The sequence below is a fragment of the Cydia fagiglandana genome, chromosome 3, assembly GCF_963556715.1.
Source record: "Cydia fagiglandana chromosome 3, ilCydFagi1.1, whole genome shotgun sequence".
NCBI lineage: Eukaryota > Metazoa > Arthropoda > Insecta > Lepidoptera > Tortricidae > Cydia > Cydia fagiglandana.
Genome location: NC_085934.1, coordinates 4,217,715 through 4,241,484, shown reverse-complemented (window position 1 = coordinate 4,241,484; position 23,770 = coordinate 4,217,715). Strand labels below are relative to the sequence as shown.

The window sequence follows — 23,770 nt, the reverse complement described above, 5'->3', positions numbered from 1 at the left end:
ACTTTTCCGTCCATTTTTGAGAAAATTCATATACAGGGTTACTTTTTTACCAGTACAATAAATCAACATACGTAATTGTTGCAAAAAATAAAAAATACCAGCATTCTTTGTTACTACTATTTGGGAACAAAAAAACAAAAATACCAATGCCCGAACTTATCCGCTAAAGTACTAGAAAATGTGGATGCCTTACGCATCAATTAGCAAACGCACGAACTGGCAACTGTTTGTTTACGTCATCGCGCGCGATTTAGCGAGCGGCTTAGTGAAACCAGAAGTTACTAAATTGGTGAAGGATAAATTAATTGATGCGAAATAAAAATAAAAAAAATTTATTTGTGCAATGTGATCTATTATCGATACCAATGATGTGGTAAAATTTATTGTACCGGTAAAAAAGTAACCCTGTATATGGCCGTGCACCGGCGCGCCGAGTGGATGAGCCGGCGGCGGCGGCGCGTATGAATGGCGGCGCGGCGCGGCGCGCACGTCTACTTTGAACTAACAATATAGGAAAAAGTTTCATCATTTATGGAATGGGGAGTTGAATATCAGATTGTGATTTGTATAACAAATACATTTAAATCCAAATTTCAACGGCTTATCGTAAAAAAAAATCGTATTTCAACGTAAAATGCTGTAGTGCAGATAAGTATCGTTTTCTGCACACCTTTTAGAACAAGAATGATCCTCTTTCAGAGCATGAGAAATGAAAAAGCAATTGCGCGGTGAGTGAGGCTTTGACCTACCTACATGATGAATTGATGACGACGAAGAGATATTATTATTATTATGAATGGGCTTACTCATGGCCACAGACTAGCCGAGGCGTAGACGTGGCCTACGATGGAGCGAGCTCGCCCAGAAGGTGCCTGTTCACTCTTGATTTGAAGGTTGCCGGGTTATAAGAACACGGAAATATAGACGCCGGCAGGGAATTCCATTCCTTGGCAGTGCGCATAAGGAAAGTAGAATGCCAATGCGAATTGGTGGAATATCTACCATGTAACCATGTATGAAGATATGGTTAGGCGACGATGATAGCAAGATAATAGTTTCTTATACCAATAATTACTAGATGCAAAATTAATGAGAAAACTCTCATTATTACCCCATTAATTGTACTAATAATTAACCGTTTTAAAGTCAACACATGGATATCGCTCAAACGTTTGTAGACTCTTGAGCAAATGATGTTGCTAAAAGATTGTCTCGTCGTAATATTTATTTTAACATTTAGAAATTCATTATTATGTGACGCTGAAGAAATTAAGGGAGAAAACACTACCGTCACAAGTAGTACTGGAAATCATTCGAAGAAATTTTTGTTAAAAATGCCTTTGAAAGTAAGTTCTTATAAAATGTTTGGGGACCTTGCTCTATTAAATTTTTTACATAAATATTCTAAAGAAAACTTGTAATTTTATAGGATTATCGAAATGAGACTGAAAACAAAGTAAAAAAGATAAAACTCAAAGATGGAAGATCTGCGACTGAACATGACTTCGGAAGCATGGACGGATACTTGCTAAAGATGATTAGAATTTCCTCAGAACTTCCAACTAAGAAGTGCCCGGTTTTACTGGTCCACGGTATGTTTCAGTCTTCCGACAGATTTCTCAATCAAGACAAGAGTCAGTCTCTAGGTGAGTTGACAATCTTTATAAATAGGTACTAAATTAAAGAAATATTAAATAAAAATTAAAAATATGGCCTCTTGTTGTTAACAAAAATATTTAATCTGATGCTCAGTAAATGTAATCCAAAATTTTCTAAATACATCTAAACTAAGTGACTCTGTGAGGTGTAGACCACTCCAGCATAAAATTACAACTGAATAAATGTATGCTCCACCATTAAAAAATTCATAGCACCTGCTCAGTGCTTACAAAAGGTTACGGGAATCAGTTGAGAATTGCGACCTGTAGAGGAGAACTTTCGAAGATACGGAAGCATTTTTGTCCAAGTTGAAACAGAGACCTAAGCAAACGATTTTTTCTGTAAACGTTCATACTACAATCTAACAAATTTCTTTCAGCCTATGCACTTGATAGTCTAGGATACGATGTGTGGTTATTTAACGCACGCGGCAATAAATATTGCCAAAGTCACGTCACTTATGCAGCGCATGCGCAAAAATCCGAATTTAACAATTATTCTTATGAAGAAATCGGCTGTTTTGACCTTGCTGTTGCCGTGGATTATATTCTTACAATGACCACGTTTAAGAAGATACATTATATTGGCCATTCGTTGGGAGGAACTTTCTTCTTGGTTCTGAATTCCTTGGTAACCGACTATAATGAAAAATTTGACAGGGCGTTTTTAATGGCTCCGCTCGGGTACCACACAACATTTACTAACACGAATCTCCAGAAAGCCTTGGACGATCCTACGTCGTTACATGTAAGTCACTGAAATTTGCAAGATGTCTAATCTGAAATTAATCTCAGCTAATATTTTATACACATAGCGTCATTTGAAGTGTCTAGATCTAGATATTTGCTCTTTTCCCAGATGGGACTTTAACAGAAACTACTAATATTGAAAACCTAAGCGCATTTTTTACAGGAAGCATTAATAAAAGTAGATACGTTCGAAATATTCCCATATGAAGCTTACGGGCCAATCCAGGATATGGTCCCCGATAATTGTCTCGGAGGAAAAACATGGGAAAGCATTTGTAACGAATTACATATTCAGAAAATCATGGTAAGACCTCTTCAGCATTTGACATCGTCATGGTGGTTATGACTGAGCGGGCCGGTAACACTACGACTGGTACCCTAGAAGAGAATCTATTTGTTTTTTTTACAACTGGCAATTGAACTGTTAGGTTTATTTATCCGTACCATCCTTTTCAATTTAATATCCTAGTTGATCCAATTCTGCTGATATTATTTAATTATATCCACAGAACATACAACCAAACAACAATACAATAGCTGAGACGAGAGGTGGTTCTACCAAGATATTAATTCATTGGGCACAAAATATAAAAAATAAAAAATTTCATCGCTGGGATTACGGGGAATCAAAAAATGTAGAAGAATACGATGCCAAAGATCCTCCAGAATATCCGCTAAAAGCTATCACTGTTCGAACTAAAATTATCTACTCACCGGACGATGACATGGTGAAAGACACGGATATTCGAGCGTTGGCTAAGCTAATGAAAAATGCCACCAGTAGGAAAGTGAAAAGGGCCAATTTTAAACACGATGATTTTATTGATGGGGAATATGTCATGGAAGACGTCTATAGTGGCATTATAAAAGATTTAGAGTAAGTTTCCTCGGAGGTTTCTTTTGAAACATTGTACAGTGTGCAAATGCAATTTAATATTTAGCAATCGATCCCTGGATTTAAATTGATAGCCTTATGATCATCTCAATAACCAGCAAATTTAGCACGGTTTATTTTAAGAATAAACATTACCGCTATGATAGGGTCAAGTAAAGCAGCTATCTTTTCAATTACTACAATACCTTCTAAATCATGTTTACAATACGTAATAATATTTGTTTGTAATATTTTGTTTATATACACTATAATATACACTTTAAAAAGTAGAAATTTACACTCGAAGATGTTACTCCTACCAGCGCTTTGAATGACGATAAATAAATTTGAAACATAAAAATATATTCACCCATGTTTACAGGTACCCAAAGGCTCTTGTTTCACGGGCTAATGAGACAAAACCAACGGAAAGTAATCCTACATCTGCGAGTTTATCTGATGTTCCTTGGTCTGCGCTACTCTCTTTGGTCGGGATCTTACTGTTCATGTTCATAAGCATAATAAGTTGTTGTTGTAAGAAGAAAGATACGAATGGAGCATGTACTACTGAAGCAGGCCAACAAGCGAACGCATAAAATATTATGCACATAGTTTGAAGTTATCAACTTCTATTGTTTTCTACTTGCTTGGTTTGCATCCCTTTAATCCAATTTAACACGTTTGCTGCGTCATATCCAAATCTGTGCTTACTACATTTCGACTTTGAAGATTCCTAAAGACTTGGAAATACATTGCGTTGCAAAAATAATCGTTCTGGTCAAAATGGTCTTGTTTATTCAATGTGATTGTGTGTGTGAACGTAGGCTCCATAATGTTCTCTTTGCAACAACTACTTTTTCGATTAAGTACTTCTCTGTTTCCGCTACCCAAAGGTTGTCTGGAAGAGATCGCTCTTTAGCGATAAGACCGCCTGTTGTCTGCCTCTACATTTAATCAATTGTACTTTTCTTTTGTATCTTTTTACTGAGGTGTGCCAATAAAGAGTATTCTATCTATTCTATCTATCTATCTTTGTGTATATCGCCTGTTAAAATTCCAAGACTAATATTTAGACGTTTTTCAAATATTAATTTTACGGGAACATTTCTCTTACCATACATAACAATAATGAGGATGGGTCTAACGATGTATACTTGTGAAATATAGATAAAAACTTTTTTGAAGATGCTGTCAACTCTACGTATGATACTACTACTACTAGTACTACTATGAACACTTAACTGCCGATCTGAAAAATGAACCGTGTGATGAAGCATTTAAGCGCAAATTGAGAAACTATTTGTTGGATAACCCTCTGTACTCTGTAAACGAGTTCATGGAATTGATTTTCTGAGATTTGTGATATTTTTATCTTTATTGTAATGAACCTCATATTGTTTACATTGGCATCTACTTATTTTAAATTTAACTCTAAAATGAAATAAATAAATATTTATAGTTTAATTGAATGATATATTTTCTATCGGCGTGAAGTTAGCAGCCTAAAGTTATCTGCCTATGATAACCCGACCAAATAAAGAAGTCTCGTTTTATAAATTAAATAAAACAGTAAAATATACGGTTTCAAGGTCAGGGACAAACTTAAAAAGCAAATAATGATTTTTCTGATGTCCTGGCTAAATGTGTGAAATAAAATAGGAAAAATATTGCAACAATTACATAGGCAGCTAACTTCACAAAATGCAGCCTTACAAATACGATCAATTTTCTACATGAAGCTGTCTAGATTACACTTTGTGTTTGGTACCATTAGAACCGCCTTGTAACCAGTTGTAAACGAGGTAAGTTTCGTAAATTTTGAAAGAAAAAGACTAGCCCAAACTGACTGAAAAAACATATCTGCCTAAGTAAAGATGACAATTTTCTGGAATTTCCACATGAAGCTGTCTAGATTACACTTTGTAGTTAGTACCATTAGAACCGCCTTGCTACCAGTTATAAACGAAGTAAGTTTCATAAACTTTCAAAGAAAACTACTAGCCCAAACTGACTGAAAATACATATCTGCCTAAGTAAAAATGTCAATTTTCTGGAATTTCCACATGAAGGTGTCTAGATTACACTTTGTAGTTATTACCATTAGAACCGCCTTGTTACCAGTTATAAACGAAGTAAGTTTCATAAACTTTCAAAGAAAACTACTAGCCCAAACTGACTGAAAATACATATCTGCCTAAGTAAAAATGACAATTTTCTGGAATTTCCACATGAAGGTGTCTAGATTACACTTTGTGTTTAGTACAATTAGAACCGCCTTCTTACCAGTTATAAACGAGGTAAGTTTCATAAACTTTGAAAGAAAACTACTAGCCCAAACTGACTGAAAAAACATATCTGCCTAAGTAAAAATGAAAATTTTCTGGAATGTCCATATGAAGCTGCCTAGATTACACTTTGTAGTTAGTACCATTAGAACCGCCTTGTTACTAGTTATAAAGGAAGTAAGTTTCATAAACTTTCAAAGAAAACTACTAGCCCAAACTGACTGAAAATACATATCTGCCTAAGTAAAAATGAAAATTTTCTGGAATGTCCATATGAAGCTGCCTAGATTACACTTTGTAGTTAGTACCATTAGAACCGCCTTGTTACTAGTTATAAAGGAAGTAAGTTTCATAAACTTTCAAAGAAAACTACTAGCCCAAACTGACTGAAAATACATATCTGCCTAAGTAAAAATGACAATTTTTGGAATTTCCACATGAAGGTGTCTAGATTACACTTTGTAGTTAGTATAATTAGAACCGCCATGTTACCACTTATAAACGAGGTAAATTTCATAAACTTTGAAAGAAAACTACTAGCCCAAACTGACTGAAAAACATATCTGCCTAAGTAAAAATGACAATTTTCTGGAATTTCCACATGAAGCTGTCTAGATTACACTTTGTAGTTAGTACCTTTAGAACCGCCTTGTTACCAGTTATAAACGAGGTAAGTTTCATAAACTTTGAAAGAAAACTACTAGCCCAAACTGACTGAAAATACATATCTGCCTAAGTAAAAATGACAATTTTCTGGAATTTCCACATGAAGGTGTCTAGATTACACTTTGTGTTTAGTACAATTAGAACCGCCTTCTTACTAGTTATAAACGAGGTAAGTTTCATAAACTTTCAAAGAAAACTACTAGCCCAAACTGACTGAAAATACATATCTGCCTAAGTAAAAATGACAATTTTCTGGAATTTCCACATGAAGGTGTCTAGATTACACTTTGTAGTTAGTACCATTAGAACCGCCTTGTTACTAGTTATAAACGAGGTAAGTTTCATAAACTTTCAAAGAAAACTACTAGCCCAAACTGACTGAAAATACATATCTGCCTAAGTAAAAATGTCAATTTTCTGGGATTTCCACATGAAGGTGTCTAGATTACACTTTGTAGTTAGTACCATTAGAACCGCCTTGTTACCAGTTAAAAACGAGGTAAGTTTCATAAACTTTCAAAGAAAACTACTAGCCCAAACTGACTGCAAATACATATCTGCCTAAGTAAAGATGACAATTTTCTGGAATTTCCACATGAAGCTGTCTAGATTACACTTTGTAGTTATTACCATTAGAACCGCCTTGTTACTAGTTAAAAACGAAGTAAGTTTCATAAAATTTCAAAGAAAACTACTAGTCCAAACTGACTGAAAATACATATCCGCCTAAGTAAAGATGTCAATTTTCTGGAATTTCCACATGAAGCTGTCTAGATTACACTTTGTAGTTATTACCATTAGAACCGCCTTGTTACCAGTTATAAACGAAGTAAGTTTCATAAACTTTCAAAGAAAACTACTAGCCCAAACTGACTGAAAATACATATCTGCCTAAGTAAAAATGTCAATTTTCTGGAATTTCCACATGAAGGTGTCTAGATTACACTTTGTGGTTAGTACCATTAGAACCGCCTTGTTACTAGTTATAAACGAAGTAAGTTTTATAAACTTTCAAAGAAAACTACTAGCCCAAACTGACTGAAAATACATATCTGCCTAAGTAAAAATGTCAATTTTCTGGAATTTCCACATGAAGCTGTCTAGATTACACTTTGTATTTAGTACAATTAGAACCGCCTTCTTACCAGTTATAAACGAAGTAAGTTTCATAAACTTTCAAAGAAAACTACTAGCCCAAACTGACTGAAAATACATATCTGCCTAAGTAAAAATGTCAATTTTCTGGAATTTCCACATGAAGGTGTCTAGATTACACTTTGTGGTTAGTACCATTAGAACCGCCTTGTTACTAGTTATAAACGAAGTAAGTTTTATAAACTTTCAAAGAAAACTACTAGCCCAAACTGACTGAAAATACATATCTGCCTAAGTAAAAATGTCAATTTTCTGGAATTTCCACATGAAGCTGTCTAGATTACACTTTGTATTTAGTACAATTAGAACCGCCTTCTTACCAGTTATAAACGAGGTAAGTTTCATAAACTTTGAAAGAAAACTACTAGCCCAAACTGACTGAAAATACATATCTGCCTAAGTAAAAATGACAATTTTCTGGAATTTCCACATGAAGCTGTCTAGATTACACTTTGTGTTTAGTACAATTAGAATCGCCTTCTTACCAGTTATAAACGAGGTAAGTTTCATAAACTTTGAAAGAAAACTACTAGCCCAAACTGACTGAAAAAACATATCTGCCTAAGTAAAAATGAAAATTTTCTGGAATGTCCATATGAAGCTGCCTAGATTACACTTTGTAGTTAGTACCATTAGAACCGCCTTGTTACTAGTTATAAAGGAAGTAAGTTTCATAAACTTTCCAAGAAAACTACTAGCCCAAACTGACTGAAAATACATATCTGCCTAAGTAAAAATGACAATTTTTGGAATTTCCACATGAAGGTGTCTAGATTACACTTTGTAGTTAGTATAATTAGAACCGCCATGTTACCACTTATAAACGAGGTAAATTTCATAAACTTTGAAAGAAAACTACTAGCCCAAACTGACTGAAAAACATATCTGCCTAAGTAAAAATGACAATTTTCTGGAATTTCCACATGAAGCTGTCTAGATTACACTTTGTAGTTAGTACCTTTAGAACCGCCTTGTTACCAGTTATAAACGAGGTAAGTTTCATAAACTTTGAAAGAAAACTACTAGCCCAAACTGACTGAAAATACATATCTGCCTAAGTAAAAATGACAATTTTCTGGAATTTCCACATGAAGGTGTCTAGATTACACTTTGTGTTTAGTACAATTAGAACCGCCTTCTTACCAGTTATAAACGAGGTAAGTTTCATAAACTTTCAAAGAAAACTACTAGCCCAAACTGACTGAAAATACATATCTGCCTAAGTAAAAATGACAATTTTCTGGAATTTCCACATGAAGGTGTCTAGATTACACTTTGTAGTTAGTACCATTAGAACCGCCTTGTTACTAGTTATAAACGAGGTAAGTTTCATAAACTTTCAAAGAAAACTACTAGCCCAAACTGACTGCAAATACATATCTGCCTAAGTAAAGATGACAATTTTCTGGAATTTCCACATGAAGCTGTCTAGATTACACTTTGTAGTTATAACCATTAGAACCGCCTTGTTACTAGTTAAAAACGAAGTAAGTTTCATAAAATTTCAAAGAAAACTTCTAGTCCAAACTGACTGAAAATACATATCTGCCTAAGTAAAGATGTCAATTTTCTGGAATTTCCACATGAAGCTGTCTAGATTTCACTTTGTAGTTATTACCATTAGAACCGCCTTGTTACTAGTTATAAACGAGGTAAGTTTCATAAACTTTCAAAGAAAACTACTAGCCCAAACTGACTGAAAATACATATCTGCCTAAGTAAAGATGTCAATTTTCTGGAATTTCCACATGAAGCTGTCTAGATTACACTTTGTAGTTATTACCATTAGAACCGCCTTGTTACCAGTTAAAAACGAAGTAAGTTTCATAAAATTTCAAAGAAAACTACTAGTCCAAACTGACTGAAAATACATATCTGCCTAAGTAAAAATGACAATTTTCTGGAATTTCCACATGAAGCTGTCTAGATTACACTTTGTAGTTATTACCATTGAAACCGCCTTGTTACCAGTTATAAACGAAGTAAGTTTCATAAACTTTCAAAGAAAACTACTAGCCCAAACTGACTGAAAATACATATCTGCCTAAGTAAAAATGACAATTTTCTGGAATTTCCACATGAAGGTGTCTAGATTACACTTTGTGTTTAGTACAATTAGAACCGCCTTATTACCAGTTATAAACGAGGTAAGTTTCATAAACTTTCAAAGAAAACTACTAGCCCAAACTGACTGAAAATACATATCTGCCTAAGTAAAAATGACAATTTTCTGGAATTTCCACATGAAGGTGTCTAGATTACACTTTGTAGTTAGTACCATTAGAACCGCCTTGTTACTAGTTATAAACGAGGTAAGTTTCATAAACTTTCAAAGAAAACTACTAGCCCAAACTGACTGAAAATACATATCTGCCTAAGTAAAGATGTCAATTTTCTGGAATTTCCACATGAAGCTGTCTAGATTACACTTTGTAGTTATTACCATTAGAACCGCCTTGTTACTAGTTATAAACGAGGTAAGTTTCATAAACTTTCAAAGAAAACTACTAGCCCAAACTGACTGAAAATACATATCTGCCCAAGTAAAGATGTCAATTTTCTGGAATTTCCACATGAAGCTGTCTAGATTACACTTTGTAGTTATTACCATTAGAACCGCCTTGTTACCAGTTAAAAACGAAGTAAGTTTCATAAAATTTCAAAGAAAACTACTAGTCCAAACTGACTGAAAATACATATCTGCCTAAGTAAAAATGACAATTATCTGGTATTTCCACATGAAGGTGTCTAGATTACACTTTGTGTTTAGAACAATTAGAACCGCCTTCTTACCAGTTATAAACGAGGTAAGTTTCATAAATTTTCAAAGAAAACTACTAGCCCAAACTGACTGAAAATACATATCTGCCTAAGTAAAAATGAAAATTTTCTGGAATGTCCACATAAAGGTGTCTAGATTACAATTTGTGTTTAGTACAATTAGAACCACCTTCTTACCAGTTATAAACGAGGTAAGTTTCATAAATTTTCAAAGAAAACTACTAGCCCAAACTGACTGAAAATACATATCTGCCTAAGTAAAGATGACAATTTTCTGGAATTTCCACATGAAGCTTTCTAGATTACACTTTGTAGTTATTACCATTGAAACCGCCTTGTTACCAGTTATAAACAAAGTAAGTTTCATAAACTTTCAAAGAAAACTACTAGCCCAAACTGACTGAAAATACATATCTGCCTAAGTAAAAATGACAATTTTCTTGAATTTCCACATGAAGCTGTCTAGATTACACTTTGTATTTAGTACAATTAGAACCGCCTTGTTACCAGTTATAAACGAGGTAAGTTTCATAAACTTTCAAAGAAAACTACTAGCCCAAACTGACTGAAATTACATATCTGCCTAAGTAAAAATGTCAATTTTCTGGAATTTCCACATGAAGGTGTCTAGATTACACTTTGTGTTTAGTACAATTAGAACCGCCTTCTTACCAGTTATAAACGAGGTAAGTTTCATAAACTTTCAAAGAAAACTACTAGCCCAAACTGACTGAAAATACATATCTGCCTAAGTAAAAATGACAATTTTCTGGAATTTCCACATGAAGGTGTCTAGATTACACTTTGTGTTTAGTACAATTAGAACCGCCTTATTACCAGTTATAAACGAGGTAAGTTTCATAAACTTTCAAAGAAAACTACTAGCCCAAACTGACTGAAAATACATATCTGCCTAAGTAAAGATGACAATTTTCTGGAATTTCCACATGAAGCTGTCTAGATTACACTTTGTATTTAGTACAATTAGAACCGCCTTCTTACCAGTTATAAACGAGGTAAGTTTCATAAACTTTGAAAGAAAACTACTAGCCCAAACTGACTGAAAATACATATCTGCCTAAGTAAAAATGACAATTTTCTGGAATTTCCACATGAAGGTGTCTAGATTACACTTTGTGTTTAGTACAATTAGAATCGCCTTCTTACCAGTTATAAACGAGGTAAGTTTCATAAACTTTGAAAGAAAACTACTAGCCCAAACTGACTGAAAAAACATATCTGCCTAAGTAAAAATGAAAATTTTCTGGAATGTCCATATGAAGCTGCCTAGATTACACTTTGTAGTTAGTACCATTAGAACCGCCTTGTTACTAGTTATAAAGGAAGTAAGTTTCATAAACTTTCCAAGAAAACTACTAGCCCAAACTGACTGAAAATACATATCTGCCTAAGTAAAAATGACAATTTTTGGAATTTCCACATGAAGGTGTCTAGATTACACTTTGTAGTTAGTATAATTAGAACCGCCATGTTACCACTTATAAACGAGGTAAATTTCATAAACTTTGAAAGAAAACTACTAGCCCAAACTGACTGAAAAACATATCTGCCTAAGTAAAAATGACAATTTTCTGGAATTTCCACATGAAGCTGTCTAGATTACACTTTGTAGTTAGTACCTTTAGAACCGCCTTGTTACCAGTTATAAACGAGGTAAGTTTCATAAACTTTGAAAGAAAACTACTAGCCCAAACTGACTGAAAATACATATCTGCCTAAGTAAAAATGACAATTTTCTGGAATTTCCACATGAAGGTGTCTAGATTACACTTTGTGTTTAGTACAATTAGAACCGCCTTCTTACCAGTTATAAACGAGGTAAGTTTCATAAACTTTCAAAGAAAACTACTAGCCCAAACTGACTGAAAATACATATCTGCCTAAGTAAAAATGACAATTTTCTGGAATTTCCACATGAAGGTGTCTAGATTACACTTTGTAGTTAGTACCATTAGAACCGCCTTGTTACTAGTTATAAACGAGGTAAGTTTCATAAACTTTCAAAGAAAACTACTAGCCCAAACTGACTGCAAATACATATCTGCCTAAGTAAAGATGACAATTTTCTGGAATTTCCACATGAAGCTGTCTAGATTACACTTTGTAGTTATAACCATTAGAACCGCCTTGTTACTAGTTAAAAACGAAGTAAGTTTCATAAAATTTCAAAGAAAACTTCTAGTCCAAACTGACTGAAAATACATATCTGCCTAAGTAAAGATGTCAATTTTCTGGAATTTCCACATGAAGCTGTCTAGATTTCACTTTGTAGTTATTACCATTAGAACCGCCTTGTTACTAGTTATAAACGAGGTAAGTTTCATAAACTTTCAAAGAAAACTACTAGCCCAAACTGACTGAAAATACATATCTGCCTAAGTAAAGATGTCAATTTTCTGGAATTTCCACATGAAGCTGTCTAGATTACACTTTGTAGTTATTACCATTAGAACCGCCTTGTTACCAGTTAAAAACGAAGTAAGTTTCATAAAATTTCAAAGAAAACTACTAGTCCAAACTGACTGAAAATACATATCTGCCTAAGTAAAAATGACAATTTTCTGGAATTTCCACATGAAGCTGTCTAGATTACACTTTGTAGTTATTACCATTGAAACCGCCTTGTTACCAGTTATAAACGAAGTAAGTTTCATAAACTTTCAAAGAAAACTACTAGCCCAAACTGACTGAAAATACATATCTGCCTAAGTAAAAATGACAATTTTCTGGAATTTCCACATGAAGGTGTCTAGATTACACTTTGTGTTTAGTACAATTAGAACCGCCTTATTACCAGTTATAAACGAGGTAAGTTTCATAAACTTTCAAAGAAAACTACTAGCCCAAACTGACTGAAAATACATATCTGCCTAAGTAAAAATGACAATTTTCTGGAATTTCCACATGAAGGTGTCTAGATTACACTTTGTAGTTAGTACCATTAGAACCGCCTTGTTACTAGTTATAAACGAGGTAAGTTTCATAAACTTTCAAAGAAAACTACTAGCCCAAACTGACTGAAAATACATATCTGCCTAAGTAAAGATGTCAATTTTCTGGAATTTCCACATGAAGCTGTCTAGATTACACTTTGTAGTTATTACCATTAGAACCGCCTTGTTACTAGTTATAAACGAGGTAAGTTTCATAAACTTTCAAAGAAAACTACTAGCCCAAACTGACTGAAAATACATATCTGCCCAAGTAAAGATGTCAATTTTCTGGAATTTCCACATGAAGCTGTCTAGATTACACTTTGTAGTTATTACCATTAGAACCGCCTTGTTACCAGTTAAAAACGAAGTAAGTTTCATAAAATTTCAAAGAAAACTACTAGTCCAAACTGACTGAAAATACATATCTGCCTAAGTAAAAATGACAATTATCTGGTATTTCCACATGAAGGTGTCTAGATTACACTTTGTGTTTAGAACAATTAGAACCGCCTTCTTACCAGTTATAAACGAGGTAAGTTTCATAAATTTTCAAAGAAAACTACTAGCCCAAACTGACTGAAAATACATATCTGCCTAAGTAAAAATGAAAATTTTCTGGAATGTCCACATAAAGGTGTCTAGATTACAATTTGTGTTTAGTACAATTAGAACCACCTTCTTACCAGTTATAAACGAGGTAAGTTTCATAAATTTTCAAAGAAAACTACTAGCCCAAACTGACTGAAAATACATATCTGCCTAAGTAAAGATGACAATTTTCTGGAATTTCCACATGAAGCTTTCTAGATTACACTTTGTAGTTATTACCATTGAAACCGCCTTGTTACCAGTTATAAACAAAGTAAGTTTCATAAACTTTCAAAGAAAACTACTAGCCCAAACTGACTGAAAATACATATCTGCCTAAGTAAAAATGACAATTTTCTTGAATTTCCACATGAAGCTGTCTAGATTACACTTTGTATTTAGTACAATTAGAACCGCCTTGTTACCAGTTATAAACGAGGTAAGTTTCATAAACTTTCAAAGAAAACTACTAGCCCAAACTGACTGAAATTACATATCTGCCTAAGTAAAAATGTCAATTTTCTGGAATTTCCACATGAAGGTGTCTAGATTACACTTTGTGTTTAGTACAATTAGAACCGCCTTCTTACCAGTTATAAACGAGGTAAGTTTCATAAACTTTCAAAGAAAACTACTAGCCCAAACTGACTGAAAATACATATCTGCCTAAGTAAAAATGACAATTTTCTGGAATTTCCACATGAAGGTGTCTAGATTACACTTTGTGTTTAGTACAATTAGAACCGCCTTATTACCAGTTATAAACGAGGTAAGTTTCATAAACTTTCAAAGAAAACTACTAGCCCAAACTGACTGAAAATACATATCTGCCTAAGTAAAGATGACAATTTTCTGGAATTTCCACATGAAGCTGTCTAGATTACACTTTGTATTTAGTACAATTAGAACCGCCTTCTTACCAGTTATAAACGAGGTAAGTTTCATAAACTTTGAAAGAAAACTACTAGCCCAAACTGACTGAAAATACATATCTGCCTAAGTAAAAATGACAATTTTCTGGAATTTCCACATGAAGGTGTCTAGATTACACTTTGTGTTTAGTACAATTAGAATCGCCTTCTTACCAGTTATAAACGAGGTAAGTTTCATAAACTTTGAAAGAAAACTACTAGCCCAAACTGACTGAAAAAACATATCTGCCTAAGTAAAAATGAAAATTTTCTGGAATGTCCATATGAAGCTGCTTAGATTACACTTTGTAGTTAGTACCATTAGAACCGCCTTGTTACTAGTTATAAAGGAAGTAAGTTTCATAAACTTTCAAAGAAAACTACTAGCCCAAACTGACTGAAAATACATATCTGCCTAAGTAAAAATGACAATTTTTGGAATTTCCACATGAAGGTGTCTAGATTACACTTTGTAGTTAGTATAATTAGAACCGCCATGTTACCACTTATAAACGAGGTAAATTTCATAAACTTTGAAAGAAAACTACTAGCCCAAACTGACTGAAAAACATATCTGCCTAAGTAAAAATGACAATTTTCTGGAATTTCCACATGAAGCTGTCTAGATTACACTTTGTAGTTAGTACCTTTAGAACCGCCTTGTTACCAGTTATAAACGAGGTAAGTTTCATAAACTTTGAAAGAAAACTACTAGCCCAAACTGACTGAAAATACATATCTGCCTAAGTAAAAATGACAATTTTCTGGAATTTCCACATGAAGGTGTCTAGATTACACTTTGTGTTTAGTACAATTAGAACCGCCTTCTTACCAGTTATAAACGAGGTAAGTTTCATAAACTTTCAAAGAAAACTACTAGCCCAAACTGACTGAAAATACATATCTGCCTAAGTAAAAATGACAATTTTCTGGAATTTCCACATGAAGGTGTCTAGATTACACTTTGTAGTTAGTACTAGACGTGTGCGCCGCGCCGGCGCGCCGCCGCCGCCGGGCTTTTTGACCACGCCGCCGCCGCCGATAAATGATCGGCGTGAAATCGGCGTGACCTTGAGTGTTGTTAATTAACTATTCCAAGTTGGTTTTTGGATTACAAAATGGTTTTTTGTATTACTTATGTTACAGTTGTCAAATATACATCAATTATTAATTAAATAAAACTAAATAGCCTGCTAAATAACTGCTCCTAGTGCTGCTTATACCTTGGACAGCTAGAAGAACAAACCCCTCCATTCTTAAAGAGCTCTATATTGCCACTCATCTCTTCCCAACATGCAATGGGTGAGCCCTTAGATTCTTCGGACATATTATCCAACGCATGATGTGGAGAAACACATGAATTTAAGCCGAATTAATGGCAAACGTGCTCGAGTTGGAGCATGTGTGAGATAGTCGAACGCTATGAAGAGGTCGGCTTGCAGCAGTCTGCACCGTGCAGTCCTTACGGCTTATGACCGCACGAAATGGAGACAAATTACATGTAGTCGCAAGCCTCAGCAATGAGAAAACGAGAAAGAAGATACGTCTCAGTGAGCCTGGTGCTTGTACGACAAGAAAACCATTAAAAAAAAGCCATAGCAGTCCACTATAGTCCTTCCTTGCCGTATCCGGCAATGGCGACTCTATCAACAATTCTTATCCGGATTATGAAAAGCCCTAATGTGGCTCACAAAACCAAACTTTGTCTTGAAAATGCGGTCACACGATGCGCAATGGAGTTGTCCAGTCGAGTTGCGGGTGTATGTGTAGGATAGGAGGGCTTAGGTCGCGTCTTGCGGATATGACGCTTAGCATCTAGGTCTTCCAGACGCTGCTGCTCAAATTGATCTACTTTCTTATGGACACTAGAACGCCATTCCAATCTTTGTAATGCAATACCCAGCTCAGCTATCCCAGTCGGCACGCGACGAGGTGGCGTTTGATAACATCTTTATGTCGCAGATATTGGCCCCCCTGCTTCCGCTTTCCACAAGAGAGCTCCGAGTCGAAAATTGCTTTGGGCAGTCTCTTATTCTCCATACGCACGACATGGCCACACCACCTTAGCTGATGATTCATGATCAGTGCTTCAATACCAGGCATCTCGAGTCATCAGTCCACTATAGTCTAGCAAACGTCAAGGATATGTGGAGTTCTATTTTGTTAAAAAAACGTCATTTTAATAGGATAAGCCATGAAAAGCTTGAGAAAACGGATCGAAGGTCATTGGGACCAGGTAACCTCTTATTGCAAGCCAGTTACTAGGGAAAATAAGTTATTATACCTATCCTATATTCATTTACAAACCCTATTTTACTCACAGCATATTCAAACTATACGTAGTTAACTGACCAGTAACCTGCATTGATAAAATTTTCAAGAAAAACAACAAATTAATGATTTTTCTTCAGAAACTAGAAAGTCAAGGTCACGCCGATTTCACGCCGAAAACACGCCGCCGCCGCCGATTTTTTGGCAAACGCCGCCGCCGATCATTTTTTAATCGGCGCACACGTCTAGTTAGTACCATTAGAACCGCCTTGTTACTAGTTATAAACGAGGTAAGTTTCATAAACTTTCAAAGAAAACTACTAGCCCAAACTGACTGCAAATACATATCTGCCTAAGTAAAGATGACAATTTTCTGGAATTTCCACATGAAGCTGTCTAGATTACACTTTGTAGTTATTACCATTAGAACCGCCTTGTTACCAGTTATAAACGAAGTAAGTTTCATAAACTTTCAAAGAAAACTACTAGCCCAAACTGACTGAAAATACATATCTGCCTAAGTAAAAATGTCAATTTTCTGGAATTTCCACATGAAGGTGTCTAGATTACACTTTGTGGTTAGTACCATTAGAACCGCCTTGTTACTAGTTATAAACGAAGTAAGTTTTATAAACTTTCAAAGAAAACTACTAGCCCAAACTGACTGAAAATACATATCTGCCTAAGTAAAAATGTCAATTTTCTGGAATTTCCACATGAAGCTGTCTAGATTACACTTTGTATTTAGTACAATTAGAACCGCCTTCTTACCAGTTATAAACGAAGTAAGTTTCATAAACTTTCAAAGAAAACTACTAGCCCAAACTGACTGAAAATACATATCTGCCTAAGTAAAAATGTCAATTTTCTGGAATTTCCACATGAAGGTGTCTAGATTACACTTTGTGGTTAGTACCATTAGAACCGCCTTGTTACTAGTTATAAACGAAGTAAGTTTTATAAACTTTCAAAGAAAACTACTAGCCCAAACTGACTGAAAATACATATCTGCCTAAGTAAAAATGTCAATTTTCTGGAATTTCCACATGAAGCTGTCTAGATTACACTTTGTATTTAGTACAATTAGAACCGCCTTCTTACCAGTTATAAACGAGGTAAGTTTCATAAACTTTGAAAGAAAACTACTAGCCCAAACTGACTGAAAATACATATCTGCCTAAGTAAAAATGACAATTTTCTGGAATTTCCACATGAAGCTGTCTAGATTACACTTTGTGTTTAGTACAATTAGAATCGCCTTCTTACCAGTTATAAACGAGGTAAGTTTCATAAACTTTGAAAGAAAACTACTAGCCCAAACTGACTGAAAAAACATATCTGCCTAAGTAAAAATGAAAATTTTCTGGAATGTCCATATGAAGCTGCCTAGATTACACTTTGTAGTTAGTACCATTAGAACCGCCTTGTTACTAGTTATAAAGGAAGTAAGTTTCATAAACTTTCCAAGAAAACTACTAGCCCAAACTGACTGAAAATACATATCTGCCTAAGTAAAAATGACAATTTTTGGAATTTCCACATGAAGGTGTCTAGATTACACTTTGTAGTTAGTACCTTTAGAACCGCCTTGTTACCAGTTATAAACGAGGTAAGTTTCATAAACTTTGAAAGAAAACTACTAGCCCAAACTGACTGAAAATACATATCTGCCTAAGTAAAAATGACAATTTTCTGGAATTTCCACATGAAGGTGTCTAGATTACACTTTGTGTTTAGTACAATTAGAACCGCCTTCTTACCAGTTATAAACGAGGTAAGTTTCATAAACTTTCAAAGAAAACTACTAGCCCAAACTGACTGAAAATACATATCTGCCTAAGTAAAAATGACAATTTTCTGGAATTTCCACATGAAGGTGTCTAGATTACACTTTGTAGTTAGTACCATTAGAACCGCCTTGTTACTAGTTATAAACGAGGTAAGTTTCATAAACTTTCAAAGAAAACTACTAGCCCAAACTGACTGAAAATACATATCTGCCTAAGTAAAAATGTCAATTTTCTGGGATTTCCACATGAAGGTGTCTAGATTACACTTTGTAGTTAGTACCATTAGAACCGCCTTGTTACCAGTTAAAAACGTGGTAAGTTTCATAAACTTTCAAAGAAAACTACTAGCCCAAACTGACTGCAAATACATATCTGCCTAAGTAAAGATGACAATTTTCTGGAATTTCCACATGAAGCTGTCTAGATTACACTTTGTAGTTATTACCATTAGAACCGCCTTGTTACTAGTTAAAAACGAAGTAAGTTTCATAAAATTTCAAAGAAAACTACTAGTCCAAACTGACTGAAAATACATATCCGCCTAAGTAAAGATGTCAATTTTCTGGAATTTCCACATGAAGCTGTCTAGATTACACTTTGTAGTTATTACCATTAGAACCGCCTTGTTACCAGTTATAAACGAAGTAAGTTTCATAAACTTTCAAAGAAAACTACTAGCCCAAACTGACTGAAAATACATATCTGCCTAAGTAAAAATGTCAATTTTCTGGAATTTCCACATGAAGGTGTCTAGATTACACTTTGTGGTTAGTACCATTAGAACCGCCTTGTTACTAGTTATAAACGAAGTAAGTTTTATAAACTTTCAAAGAAAACTACTAGCCCAAACTGACTGAAAATACATATCTGCCTAAGTAAAAATGTCAATTTTCTGGAATTTCCACATGAAGCTGTCTAGATTACACTTTGTATTTAGTACAATTAGAACCGCCTTCTTACCAGTTATAAACGAGGTAAGTTTCATAAACTTTGAAAGAAAACTACTAGCCCAAACTGACTGAAAATACATATCTGCCTAAGTAAAAATGACAATTTTCTGGAATTTCCACATGAAGGTGTCTAGATTACACTTTGTGGTTAGTATAATTAGAACCGCCATGTTACCACTTATAAACGAGGTAAATTTCATAAACTTTGAAAGAAAACTACTAGCCCAAACTGACTGAAAAACATATCTGCCTAAGTAAAAATGACAATTTTCTGGAATTTCCACATGAAGCTGTCTAGATTACACTTTGTAGTTAGTACCTTTAGAACCGCCTTGTTACCAGTTATAAACGAGGTAAGTTTCATAAACTTTGAAAGAAAACTACTAGCCCAAACTGACTGAAAATACATATCTGCCTAAGTAAAAATGACAATTTTCTGGAATTTCCACGTGAAGGTGTCTAGATTACACTTTGTGTTTAGTACAATTAGAACCGCCTTCTTACCAGTTATAAACGAGGTAAGTTTCATAAACTTTCAAAGAAAACTACTAGCCCAAACTGACTGAAAATACATATCTGCCTAAGTAAAAATGACAATTTTCTGGAATTTCCACATGAAGGTGTCTAGATTACACTTTGTAGTTAGTACCATTAGAACCGCCTTGTTACTAGTTATAAACGAGGTAAGTTTCATAAACTTTCAAAGAAAACTACTAGCCCAAACTGACTGCAAATACATATCTGCCTAAGTAAAGATGACAATTTTCTGGAATTTCCACATGAAGCTGTCTAGATTACACTTTGTAGTTATAACCATTAGAACCGCCTTGTTACTAGTTAAAAACGAAGTAAGTTTCATAAAATTTCAAAGAAAACTTCTAGTCCAAACTGACTGAAAATACATATCTGCCTAAGTAAAGATGTCAATTTTCTGGAATTTCCACATGAAGCTGTCTAGATTTCACTTTGTAGTTATTACCATTAGAACCGCCTTGTTACTAGTTATAAACGAGGTAAGTTTCATAAACTTTCAAAGAAAACTACTAGCCCAAACTGACTGAAAATACATATCTGCCTAAGTAAAGATGTCAATTTTCTGGAATTTCCACATGAAGCTGTCTAGATTACACTTTGTAGTTATTACCATTAGAACCGCCTTGTTACCAGTTAAAAACGAAGTAAGTTTCATAAAATTTCAAAGAAAACTACTAGTCCAAACTGACTGAAAATACATATCTGCCTAAGTAAAAATGACAATTTTCTGGAATTTCCACATGAAGCTGTCTAGATTACACTTTGTAGTTATTACCATTGAAACCGCCTTGTTACCAGTTATAAACGAAGTAAGTTTCATAAACTTTCAAAGAAAACTACTAGCCCAAACTGACTGAAAATACATATCTGCCTAAGTAAAAATGACAATTTTCTGGAATTTCCACATGAAGGTGTCTAGATTACACTTTGTGTTTAGTACAATTAGAACCGCCTTATTACCAGTTATAAACGAGGTAAGTTTCATAAACTTTCAAAGAAAACTACTAGCCCAAACTGACTGAAAATACATATCTGCCTAAGTAAAAATGACAATTTTCTGGAATTTCCACATGAAGGTGTCTAGATTACACTTTGTAGTTAGTACCATTAGAACCGCCTTGTTACTAGTTATAAACGAAGTAAGTTTTATAAACTTTCAAAGAAAACTACTAGCCCAAACTGACTGAAAATACATATCTGCCTAAGTAAAGATGTCAATTTTCTGGAATTTCCACATGAAGCTGTCTAGATTACACTTTGTAGTTATTACCATTAGAACCGCCTTGTTACTAGTTATAAACGAGGTAAGTTTCATAAACTTTCAAAGAAAACTACTAGCCCAAACTGACTGAAAATACATATCTGCCCAAGTAAAGATGTCAATTTTCTGGAATTTCCACATGAAGCTGTCTAGATTACACTTTGTAGTTATTACCATTAGAACCGCCTTGTTACCAGTTAAAAACGAAGTAAGTTTCATAAAATTTCAAAGAAAACTACTAGTCCAAACTGACTGAAAATACATATCTGCCTAAGTAAAAATGACAATTATCTGGTATTTCCACATGAAGGTGTCTAGATTACACTTTGTGTTTAGAACAATTAGAACCGCCTTCTTACCAGTTATAAACGAGGTAAGTTTCATAAATTTTCAAAGAAAACTACTAGCCCAAACTGACTGAAAATACATATCTGCCTAAGTAAAAATGAAAATTTTCTGGAATGTCCACATAAAGGTGTCTAGATTACAATTTGTGTTTAGTACAATTAGAACCACCTTCTTACCAGTTATAAACGAGGTAAGTTTCATAAATTTTCAAAGAAAACTACTAGCCCAAACTGACTGAAAATACATATCTGCCTAAGTAAAGATGACAATTTTCTGGAATTTCCACATGAAGCTTTCTAGATTACACTTTGTAGTTATTACCATTGAAACCGCCTTGTTACCAGTTATAAACAAAGTAAGTTTCATAAACTTTCAAAGAAAACTACTAGCCCAAACTGACTGAAAATACATATCTGCCTAAGTAAAAATGACAATTTTCTGGAATTTCCACATGAAGCTGTCTAGATTACACTTTGTATTTAGTACAATTAGAACCGCCTTGTTACCAGTTATAAACGAGGTAAGTTTCATAAACTTTCAAAGAAAACTACTAGCCCAAACTGACTGAAATTACATATCTGCCTAAGTAAAATTGTCAATTTTCTGGAATTTCCACATGAAGGTGTCTAGATTACACTTTGTGTTTAGTACAATTAGAACCGCCTTCTTACCAGTTATAAACGAGGTAAGTTTCATAAACTTTCAAAGAAAACTACTAGCCCAAACTGACTGAAAATACATATCTGCCTAAGTAAAAATGACAATTTTCTGGAATTTCCACATGAAGGTGTCTAGATTACACTTTGTGTTTAGTACAATTAGAACCGCCTTATTACCAGTTATAAACGAGGTAAGTTTCATAAACTTTCAAAGAAAACTACTAGCCCAAACTGACTGAAAATACATATCTGCCTAAGTAAAGATGACAATTTTCTGGAATTTCCACATGAAGCTGTCTAGATTACACTTTGTAGTTATTACCATTGAAACCGCCTTGTTACCAGTTATAAACGAAGTAAGTTTCATAAACTTTCAAAGAAAACTACTAGCCCAAACTGACTGAAAATACATATCTGCCTAAGTAAAAATGACAATTTTCTGGAATTTCCACATGAAGGTGTCTAGATTACACTTTGTGTTTAGTACAATTAGAACCGCCTTCTTACCAGTTATAAACGAGGTAAGTTTCATAAACTTTCAAAGAAAACTACTAGCCCAAACTGACTGAAAATACATATCTGCCTAAGTAAAAATGACAATTTTCTGGAATTTCCACATGAAGGTGTCTAGATTACACTTTGTGTTTAGTACAATTAGAACCGCCTTATTACCAGTTATAAACGAGGTAAGTTTCATAAACTTTCAAAGAAAACTACTAGCCCAAACTGACTGAAATTACATATCTGCCTAAGTAAAAATGTCAATTTTCTGGAATTTCCACATGAAGGTGTCTAGATTACACTTTGTGTTTAGTACAATTAGAACCGCCTTCTTACCAGTTATAAACGAGGTAAGTTTCATAAACTTTCAAAGAAAACTACTAGCCCAAACTGACTGAAAATACATATCTGCCTAAGTAAAGATGACAATTTTCTGGAATTTCCACATGAAGCTGTCTAGATTACACTTTGTAGTTATTACCATTGAAACCGCCTTGTTACCAGTTATAAACGAAGTAAGTTTCATAAACTTTCAAAGAAAACTACTAGCCCAAACTGACTGAAAATACATATCTGCCTAAGTAAAAATGACAATTTTCTGGAATTTCCACATGAAGGTGTCTAGATTACACTTTGTGTTTAGTACAATTAGAACCGCCTTCTTACCAGTTATAAACGAGGTAAGTTTCATAAACTTTCAAAGAAAACTACTAGCCCAAACTGACTGAAAATACATATCTGCCTAAGTAAAAATGACAATTTTCTGGAATTTCCACATGAAGGTGTCTAGATTACACTTTGTGTTTAGTACAATTAGAACCGCCTTATTAC

The 23,770-nt window shown here is 34.2% G+C and overlaps 2 protein-coding genes across 2 annotated transcripts in view; both read left to right on the top strand.

Annotated features, from left to right (window-relative positions):
• The window catches only part of LOC134679907 (syndecan), a 572,242-nt gene that overhangs the window by 275,181 nt on the left and 273,291 nt on the right, over positions 1–23,770 (top strand). The gene's annotated exons all lie outside the window — the stretch shown is intronic.
• Positions 1,133–4,044, top strand: LOC134680509 (lipase 3-like). The gene is made up of 6 exons (XM_063539634.1): positions 1,133–1,346; positions 1,430–1,646; positions 2,039–2,406; positions 2,572–2,712; positions 2,918–3,285; positions 3,665–4,044. The coding sequence occupies exons 1-6, from the start codon at positions 1,191–1,193 to the stop codon at positions 3,876–3,878; spliced, it is 1,464 nt and encodes a 487-aa protein (XP_063395704.1). The 5' UTR covers positions 1,133–1,190; the 3' UTR covers positions 3,879–4,044.